This window comes from Hippichthys cyanospilos, chromosome 7 (genome assembly GCF_059441005.1).
Source record: "Hippichthys cyanospilos isolate Australia breed blue-spotted pipefish chromosome 7, RoL_Hcya_1.0, whole genome shotgun sequence".
NCBI classification, from domain to species: domain Eukaryota; kingdom Metazoa; phylum Chordata; class Actinopteri; order Syngnathiformes; family Syngnathidae; genus Hippichthys; species Hippichthys cyanospilos.
Window position 1 is genome coordinate 2,452,192 of NC_142375.1, and position 10,309 is coordinate 2,462,500.

At 37.8% G+C, this 10,309-nt stretch overlaps 2 protein-coding genes across 4 annotated transcripts in view; one reads left to right on the top strand and one right to left on the bottom strand.

The window, feature by feature from the left end:
- Positions 1-4,549, bottom strand: part of col9a1a (collagen, type IX, alpha 1a) — a 34,138-nt gene extending 29,589 nt beyond the window's left edge. Inside the window, exons 1-4 of the mRNA XM_088420563.1 lie at positions 4,420-4,549; positions 2,044-2,118; positions 799-837; positions 681-743 (exon numbers count right to left, since the gene is read on the bottom strand). Of these exons, the coding sequence (XP_088276689.1) occupies positions 681-743; positions 799-837; positions 2,044-2,118; positions 4,420-4,485 (243 nt within the window). The 5' untranslated portion in view covers positions 4,486-4,549. The remainder of the gene's footprint in view (positions 1-680; positions 744-798; positions 838-2,043; positions 2,119-4,419) is intronic.
- Positions 4,550-6,364: 1,815 nt separating this feature from the next.
- Positions 6,365-10,309, top strand: part of hyls1 (HYLS1 centriolar and ciliogenesis associated) — a 25,491-nt gene continuing 21,546 nt past the window's right edge. The window contains exons 1-2 of one of the 3 annotated variants that reach the window (XM_088420559.1): positions 6,365-6,495; positions 7,373-7,564. In XM_088420559.1, the coding sequence (XP_088276685.1) occupies positions 7,465-7,564 (100 nt within the window). In that variant the 5' untranslated portion in view covers positions 6,365-6,495; positions 7,373-7,464. Of the gene's footprint in view, positions 6,559-7,372; positions 7,565-10,309 lie in introns of all 3 variants that reach the window. The other 2 variants (XM_088420561.1, XM_088420560.1) reach the window with 2 other exon arrangements.

Genomic DNA, 10,309 nt, shown 5'->3' on the forward strand with positions numbered 1-10,309 from the left:
TTTGACGAGAATTCTCGTCATTGGCACAGAACAAAAATACTGTACTGTAAAAGACAAGAATTTTCGTCCATGGAACTGAAAGAGTTACTATAACCCCTCAATTAACTTGTAAGTTTGCTGGCAGTTAGCCTCTGGTTGCTAGGGTACTTTTACAGAGAGCATAACTATATGTTATTGTTGAACTGATAGGATTAGATTCATGTGGGAGTGTTTTAGTACCCCCGCCCCCCAGCACGAGACGAGCTGGCGGGTAACAGAAGGTCAGGCAACGCACACTAGCTTCATTCTGCTTCCCCCACCTCCGAGCCCCCATCGGGCACAAAAAGGGCCCTGTTTCCATCAGGAAGCCAGCGGGGCGCACCGTCGCACTTTTTCCATCAACTTTGACGCTCAAGCTCATCATGAAAAATCATTTATTTGAAGCTATCACTTAATCATTTAAATGATCGTTTCTTTTTTCTTTTTTTTTATAATTTATGTTGAATTGAACTACATGAACGATGTACTCAAAAAGAGAAATATCTATATTTCTATTCACTTATTTACTCATCATTTACGAATGAATGAATATATATTCAATTCATTAGATTGAATTAAAGGTATACATTTGGAGGCGAGCTCGGCCGGCAACACCTGTGACCTCTGACTATGAGCATATGCTGCATCGCAGCTCCACTTACGTCTGCTCCAGGAAGTCCGGAAGTGCCGGGGGCTCCGTCTTTCCCGTTTTCCCCGGCAGGACCCTGCACGAAAACAGTCAGAATGCGTGTGTGTGCATGTGTGTGTTTTGCCACTCACCAATGCGCCGTTCACTTTGGAGTCCATCCCTCTTTCGCCCTGAACACACACACACACACACACAGACTCCAAATTATATGAAAATTGGGGTCCAGGAAGCAGTTTTGGGTTAAAAAAAAAAATCTGTAGATGCCAGAGGTGAAAATACAACGCAAGTCAGCTATTTTGTCACGTTTTTTGTTTTTTTTTTACTTCTTCAGGCACCAAGTTTTCAGACAAATATTTCAGATTAGTGATGATTTTAAGACCTGTTCATTATTTTTAATTGAATATTTAATTAATGGTGTTCAATTCATTTATTTTATTGATGTACTGGACTAATATGTTATATTTATATTATAAGCCTGCAACCCTTGTGAGTATAAGCGGCTCTAGAAAATCGATGGATGGATTAGATTTATATTATTTATATAATCATAATAGTTTTATCGAACAATAAAATTTTACTTGAACTTAAAATTACTTTTTATGATTAACTTTGTATATTTTAATTGTTTTATATATTTACTCATATTTTTAGATTTTGTTTTATTATTATTTATTATTAATTTTATATTTATTTATTTTTATTTTATTTTTTCCCATATTGACAGTAAAGAAAATACTCAACGTAGGCTTTAGAGGAAAGTCACATGTTTTTAAATGTCTCATTATATGTTTATTTATATTTTCAGTTTAGATTTTTATTTTAATATTTTGTATATTTTTCTGTGTGCCCTGGGATTGGCTGGCAACCAGTTGAGGATGTTCCCCACCTAATGCCAGATGCCAACTTGGATAGGCACCTGCAAGCCTGTGACCTGGGTTAGGGATAGGGTTAGGAAAATACTTAACTTAGGCTCAAAAGTTGATCTTTCTTTTCAAAGGAAAGTCACATGTTTTTAAATGCTGTCTCATTTTATCTGCATTTATATTTTATTTTCAGATGTTTATGTTAATTCTAATATTTCATTATTATTTATTTTGTATCAATATCATTTTTAAATATTCTGCTCACTAAATTGTGTTCCTAAAACACCCAGGGGACTGTTTGAAATTTGTAGCATCTTTTCTTTTCAAATTCCTGACCCCCCCCCCCCCCCCCCCCCCCCAAAAAAAAAAAAAAAAGACAAAAACCAAGCTTGTGAGCGCATTTGAGCGAGAGCAAAGCAGGTTTGAGGACTTTGGAAGGATTGGAGGCTTTGATATGGTTCCAAGCCGCTTTGGCCTGAATGGCATGCTTCAGCGTTTCCTGGGCAAACTCACGTCGATGCCGTCCACACCGGGCACGCCGGCCATCCCAGGTGGTCCCGGGGGGCCTCTCGGACCCACTGGACCCCTCTGCAGAACAAATAGAAAAAAAAAGCTGAGACGAGGTGGATACCCCAAAAATGGCTAAGTTTGTTCAACCATTAGCATTGCTTTTTTTAAATGTTAAATTCACAAAAATGTGGCGAAATACTACAACTTGCGATACATTGTAAATAGTTGACCTGACAGCACTAAATGACAAAGTGATACTCAGCAAATATTCTACAAGTGTATAAAAAGCATCATATTGGCCATTCAAAATATTCCGACACAAGCATCTTCACTGAACACCATCAAATTTTAAATAATCCACGTAGAAAATCATGAAGCATGTCGTACATTTACGTGTCCTAAGACCAAATTGAAAACAGAAAACGAGGAGCAAACTATGCTGGAAAATAGTCTGAAGTAGCCCCTACATTTGTCAATTCCATTTTTCTCCAGATTTGTTTGAATAAACATAACTTTTCAGATAATAATGATTAATGATGCGATGTTTGTCCCGCAACATGCACGCGTTAGCAAAAGTGAGTTGCGAGAAATCAGTGAGTCACATTTCCAAAAGAATTCCTAGAGCAGTGCTTCTTAGTTATACATTATTTTGCTTGCCCCCCCCCCAGGAAAGAGAAAACAGAAAACAGCCCCCCCCCCCCCCCCCCCCCCACACACACACACACACACACACACACACACACTTGCCACGCCAAACACAGATATATATGTAAAATTATGTAAGTATGCCTAAAACTGTATCTTTTTTTCAACATTGACACAAGGAAAGGGTTAGGGTTATCACTTAGTATCAGTTAAAGGTTTGACAAAGCCAATGCTTGTCAAATAGTGGGCCGGGCCCCCCTGGGCGCGAGGTGATGCCAGGGGGTCGCGGATGACCTGAGGGAAAAGGCATTGTTTTTGTCATGTGAAATGCAATTGCAATAAAATTAGAATTTACCGGTACTTTTTTTTTTTAATGTTTCTGGAACTATTTTTTTCAGTTTTAGACTAACCTGTATCCTGTATACACGCTGTAAAAAATTATGAAAAGTTGTTGAAAGCTGATTTATATTGTTTTTTTTTCCTTTGTAATGTTAAAGAGGATACAGGTCTAAGTATACTTATACAATTTTTTATAGATAATAATCTTATTTATAGTCAGCATGTCAAGTGGAGGGGGGGTGGCGAAAAGTTTTCTCTTTCCTGGGGGGGGGTGGGGGGTGGGGGGGGGGGCTTGGCAAAAAATGATTGAAAAAACCCAAGTGCATCAAGTGCCTTAAAAAAAATGTCAATCCTTATTTGATCACATTTACACTTCACATGGCAAAAAAAGAACATTTTCCCTGGGGTCAACTGCATCCCCCCTGACATCACCTCGTGCCCCCCCCCCAGGAGGGCCCGCCCCACTATTTGACAAGAACTGGCCTAGAGCAAAGGTATACCACTGATTCTGTTTTTCATACACTTTAAAATTACATGAATGTCTCACTTTACCTCATGCAACCCTGTTATCCAGGGTTATAATTAAGGGTTATGATTAAAAGGCAATTATTTAAAAAATATATTTTTATATTTTCATGAATAACATATTCAACCCTGTTTTCCATATAATCAGAATATGGCAACGATTAAAAAAATATTTGCTAAGTAATTAGCATTAAATAATAACAAACAAACAAATTAAAAAAAAATCGTATTTACCTGAATTTGTCCTCTTGGTTAGCAGTACAGTAACAACTAGCCAAATACTTTCTATATCTGAGAAGAAGCTAACATTAACGCAGATTTGCAAGCCCGTTACTGCGAATAGTGACTTAAAAAAAAAAAAAAATCTTAAATCCTGTCAAAAAAATCATACCACTGATCTGTAAGCTCAACTAATCAAGCCTATGATTATATATTTATATATATATATATATATACATATATATATATATATATATATATATATATATATATATATATATATATATATATATATATATATATATATATATATATATATATATATATATATATATATATATATAGTTGTCAAGAATTTTGAAGGCCGAATGTCCACATTAGTTGTTTTAGCCTAGCTTGAAAGTTAGCAATGTTCCATCTAAAATGCCATGGTAGTGTGTATCCTAACAAAGCAGAAGCATTTGAAAGGAAAAACTCATCTGGAAAATTTACATGTGGTTCTTGCAAATTGCTCTTATTGTTTGCTTGGGAGAAGAAAATTAGCTTTGCTTCTTTCAGTGTCTCAAGAAAGCACGTGATGGTCCTCAGCTCGTGCTGCCGATTTGTTTTTTTTGTTTGTTTTTTTTTCTGAGTGAAAGTGTAAAAAGTCACCTGAGCCGAGGCCAGCAGAAGCACTTGCAGCACAAGGAGCAGCCGGCAGCTCCCAGACGTGTCCATGGTCGTAGCGGAACTCTCCGCCGGTCCCCTTTTGCCCACATTTCCACACTTTACTCAACAAGGGGCCACCTGTTGGTTGGAGGCCCCACCCCTTATTTCTGCCGTCCACTCTGCTGGCAGGACCTCCTCTTTATTCATCTTTCCAGCAGGGTACCTGAGTCAAATGACATTCACTTCCCAGTTAGGGGCCAAAGCCAGAAATTTGGGATGACACAACACCGCAGTCTACATAACTTTTATATAACTCTGTGCATTTCACACTTAGGCCTTCAGAGATTCGACCCCTCAGAAGCACACATACACATTACTGGGTGATTACACAGGCTACTTTTCAGAGCATTTACACATAAATAAACACACATCAGCAATTAAAACTTATCACTACATGTGATACTGCCAAAACTTAAAATAATTCATGATCATTTCAAATTATTTGTCCTCAAACTTTTATGAAGTCCACCAAGTGTCATGTCGGCGTGGCAAAACATGAAAAACGCAACATGAACCCAAAAGTAGAATACGTAACTAAAATTCCACAAAATAAAGCCACAAGAGGAAAAACCCAGACGTGACAGCAAGAGCAGGCAAGCTTTAACATTATTGTACACTACATTACAAATCACAGTTAAATATAAGAACATCATTTTATTACTTGAAGATGAGCAAAATAAAATTTTGAAAACATATTAAATATAAAATACAAAAAACAGTGGTCCCCCTCTTATTTCAATAGAAAATCCATTCTTTCTTTCCTCAGAAAGACTTCAATGATTTGCTTGTTGAGTTTCTCTGTACATTTTATTTCCAATAATAAATCCTTTTGTAATGACATAGACGCTAATGCTGAAAGTCGTGTCAGTTTGATTTCTGTTTTGATCTTCTTCAGTCATTGTGTTATTTTATGCTAAATGTCCGCGGGTCTGGCTTTGCTGTACGCTATGCCTTTAGTGCAGATTAACCGGATAGCTTGATTGGGCAACATGTTTTTTTGTTTTGTTTTGTGTTTCAAATAACTTTAATTAACGACTTCCAACATTAAATATGGTTGATCAATATAGCACCCATGCCCTCCAGTGAGCATCCAAACACGTCACGTTCAACGGCTATTGCAGCTGTCTATTAACTATATGGGCCCGTTCACTTATCCATTTGCGCATGCGCAGAAGCCTGCAACTGTTGATGCAAATGCCCTAATTGACAAGATACTCTATACGAAAACTACAGCTGTGGAATGAGCATTACCAAATGGATATGACACAAAAAAACAGAATATGGAGAATAATTTTATTTATGAAATGTATATAATTCGTAAAAATAAAGATAAAATGAAACTGACTTCTATTATAGTCATTATGATTCTTACAGTTTATTATAGGGGCGATTCGCTGGCGCAGTGAATAGCACATCCGCCTCACACTCTGGCCTTCCTGTGTGGAGTTTGCATGTTCTCCCCCAGCCCGTGTGGTTTCTCTACAGGCACTCCTGTGCGACTCTTGTGAGGATAAGCGGCTCGAGAAAATGGCTGGATAGTTATGATAATGTCAGGTTTTATCAGGCCAGCAGAGAAGGGCTCGCTGGCTTGATGGCCCACCACTGCTTAATATATAATTTGAAACATTTTCCAACTACCGCATAGACTTTGAAAATGAGAGGTCCACTGCGCTACCCGGTGGCAATTACACTTCACACTTAAATGTGGTCAATTTAGTAACAGTTGCACAAAGTACTATTTACTCTCTGCGTGTAATTCCTGTGTGATAATATAGCAATTTCAAATATGAGTCTGAAGAAAAACTAAAAAGTAAAATGCCCCTGTAATTAAAAACGAGTCCAACATGCAAGTTTCCAGCCGCTAGATGGCAAAACCCAAATGGGAGTGCGCCCACAAAACCATGTAAAAGCGTAGAAGAAGAAGAGGCGTCTTTTTTAAAACATGCTTCGCTTAACCGTCATGGTGTCGCCCTGGTGTTGACTTCGTGCAAAACAACAACACGCCAAAACATAAGAACGGTACAGAACTTTTTCCTTTCTTTTTTTTGTCCGTAAGCTAACAAACGTGGACGCGCTGCTGGGGTAAGCGAAACAACATCAACAAAAGTGGTTGCTAACAACAGCTAACGGTTCAATCTTAGCCTCACATATGTCTCTTTAATTTTTAAACTTTGTTTTGATTCAATATATAATAAAAGTAAATTACGCAGTCTGCAATTGTTGTTTCATTGATTAACTTAAAGAGCGACTGATAATCGAACGTAAACACTAAAACGACAAATACAAAGCGGGCGGGGATGTATTTAGGCACAAGATAAGATTCTCATCTCTTTTTCTTTCGATTCATTAGCGTAAAACCTAGCGTTAGTTTCTCAATTCGCTGTATTAAGATTCATTGTTAAATTCTCGCATATAAAAAAGAAATCAGACACCCCCACTCAAAACAAACAAACCAAACTGCTTTAAATCAGTGGTGCCCAATCAACGTCCCGGGGGGCATTAGTGCCCACTGTACATTTTTAGTGGCCCGTGGCATACACTGTTATATGTTGTAAAGATTTTATTTTTAGTAGTATGCAAAGATGCAAACAGTTTTTTTTTTTTAGTTTGCAAGCAAGTAAAGTAGTAAAGTAAAACTTCTCTATACAAGACTGGTGAGTAAAGCATGTTTATTTTTTGTTCGCCCTCCACATATATATATATATATATATATATATATATATATATATATATATATATATATATATATATATATATATACACACACACACACACAGATGAACTCAATTTGTTATCTACAAATGCAAAATTCGAATATTTCAGCACTTTTTGCTTTTCTGTTGCGAGGAAGTGATTGGTCGTCATTTCCATCCGTGAAAAATGTACTTGTGTGCAGTATGGCTGTCGTCGCCTGCAGATGACGCGCCAATCTCAGTGGCCACTTCATATTTGAACTCAACTCTAATCCCTGTCAACTTTGACGACTCCATGGACAACCTGGACTTCTCAGAAGAGGATATCCAGCAGCAGCTGGTGCTTCTGGGATACAGTGACGTCCCCAAACACAGACTGCTAGAGTTCAAACAAGGTGACTGCATTTCTCATTTAGTCACCTCCCATAGTGTTTTGCAGAGCTACTACAACACAATTTAGCAAAAGGTTTCTTGATGATCCACTTTATTTGCTCTCAATATGAAAAGAAATGTTCTGTTCCTGTCACCACATTAAGAAACATTCAATTGGATTTGCTGATACATGCAGAAATGCTGTTAAAATCTCACATACCGTCTGAAGGGCTTTCACGTGCCCCCAGAGGTGCACATGGGCCCCTCCCCCCAATTTCACAACTGCTGTGTTATAGGACCATTTCAAGAGCTTCTTCCTGTAGTGACAGATGTGATGCTTTGTTTATTGAAAAAGACACTATTTGGCAGTGGTCACTACCACACATTTGAGAAATAATTTGCTATTAATCTGACAAAAAAAATTTATTGTTTCTGTCAGATCTTTTAATATTGTGTAACTAGATTTGCTGACATCACAAACCCCCCTTTTTTCTTATTGTTGTTTTAACTAATTTCATGCCAAAGACGGTTATAGTTGTCAAAGACCCATTTTTACTTGGCTTTACAGTAATTGGTTAGTTATTCTACTTGTCAACATATATCACTGGCATATAGCAAAGAATAAAATTGCATCACTTGTAGTAAGGAGCAGAGTGCCATTTCCTGGCATAAACTCATTCACTGCTAATGATGACTATAGACCTCAAAAGATCCCCTTTTATGGGCTCACAGTGAATGTGTTAAGAACTATTAATATATATATATATATATATATATATATATATATATATATATAAGTCATCATTCATCATAGTCATCATTAGCATTTAAGTCATCATTCATCATAGTCATCATTAGCATTTAACTGATATATATATATATATATATATATATATATATATATATATATATATAGGCTCGTAATTTGAATTCACCGTGTGACGGGCAATCCAAACCTACGTTAATTAGTGAATACGTGCAACGCGTGCAAAAACCTTAGGTAAAAACATAATGACTTATATTAAAAATTAGTAACATAATCTACTGTACAGTTAAATTAAATAACATAAATATACAAAGGAAAAATGACATTTACCTTTGGGGCGACGCTACTTGAGCTGGTGGTGGGTGGAGGCGGAGGGGAGCAGAGACGAACCAGCAGAATTATTATTTTTTTGTTTAAACAAGAACTTTTTAAAACGAGAACTTTTTTTAAACGAGAACATATCACCGGCAATTTCCTTCTCTTTAATCCGTAAGAGAAGAAGCCTCTCCATTTTGTTGTTGACCGAGGTCCGTCCCCTGGCAAGGAAAGTCATGCCCTTAGAACACTTGCTTGCTTTAATGCAGTGGTTCTTAACCTGGGTTCGATCGAACCCTAGGGGTTCGTTGAGTCAGTCTCAGGGGTTCGGTGGAGCCTCCGCCGCGGAGGTCCACCCCTCAGTCGAGTCTGCAGTTAGTGGGCACAGTCATTGAAAGCGTCCTGCTCTGAGATTTCCTACCGGTCCGCTTTGAGAGCGCTGGATAAGCAGCAGAGTGAGACCTCCACACACCGGAATTAGCCCGTTATCTCCCGAGCGCCGATCCAGGTAAATAAGCTCCTGCGGCCGGCGATCGACTCTTTAGATGTACGGACTCACTCAAATCATATTTTATTTTTTACTAAAGAAGGGTTCAGTGAATGAGCATCTGAAACTGTGGGGTTCGGTGCCTCCAACAAGGTTAAGAACCACTGTTTTAATGGCTTCAAAATCGGACCATATATACCATATCAAACTTTCAAACAGGGTGTTTTCAATTGTAAAAAATACATTTAGAACTGAAATGCAGCGGTAAAAATCGAAAAAATTACATGGCGATTATTATTGTTTTGCAATTATTATTTTAGTTTTTGTCCCTCAAAAATTTCAACTTGTGGTTTATTTGCTGTACTGTATAAAGTGCCCTGGCTTATTAAGTACACTATCAGCTTTTGAGAACATTAAAGGCTTAAGATGCGCCTTATAGTGCAGAAAATATGGTATATACAGTGGGCCCCCGTGTTTCGAACTTAATCCGTTCAGCGGCTAGGCTCGTAACTCAAATATGCCGTATGACGGGCAATCCAAACTTATGTTAATTAGTGAACGCGTGCAACAACCTTAGGTAAAAACATCACGACTTTATACACATATTAAAAATTAGTAACATAATTACTGTACAGTTAAATTAAATAACATAAATATACAAAGGAAAAATGACATTTACCTTTGGGGCGATGTGACTTGAGCTGGTGGTGGGTGGAGGCGGTGGGGAGCAGAGAAAAACCTGCAGTTCGTTTTTTTTTTTCTTAAACGAGAACTTTTTTCAAACAAGAACATATCACCGGCGATTTCCTTCTCTTTAATCCAAATAGAAGAAGCCTCTCCATTTTGTTGTTGACTGAGGTCCGTATATATGTGTATATATATATATATATATATATATATATATATATATATATATATACAGATATGTATGTGTGTGTGTGTGTGTGTGTGTGTGTGTGTGTGTGTATATATATATATATATATACACACACACACACACACACACACACACACACAGTGATACCCCCTACTTCGCGGTTAATGGGGGGTGTCAACCCCCCGCGAAGTTTGAAACCCACGAAGTAGGCTCGAGAGCCGTGGGTTGCTGACCCCTGGTTTAGGGCAATGGGGAGGTGTATGTGGGTGGGCGGGGGGGCAACGAAAAATGCAGCATATTTTTAGTCTCTCCACTGATATGTG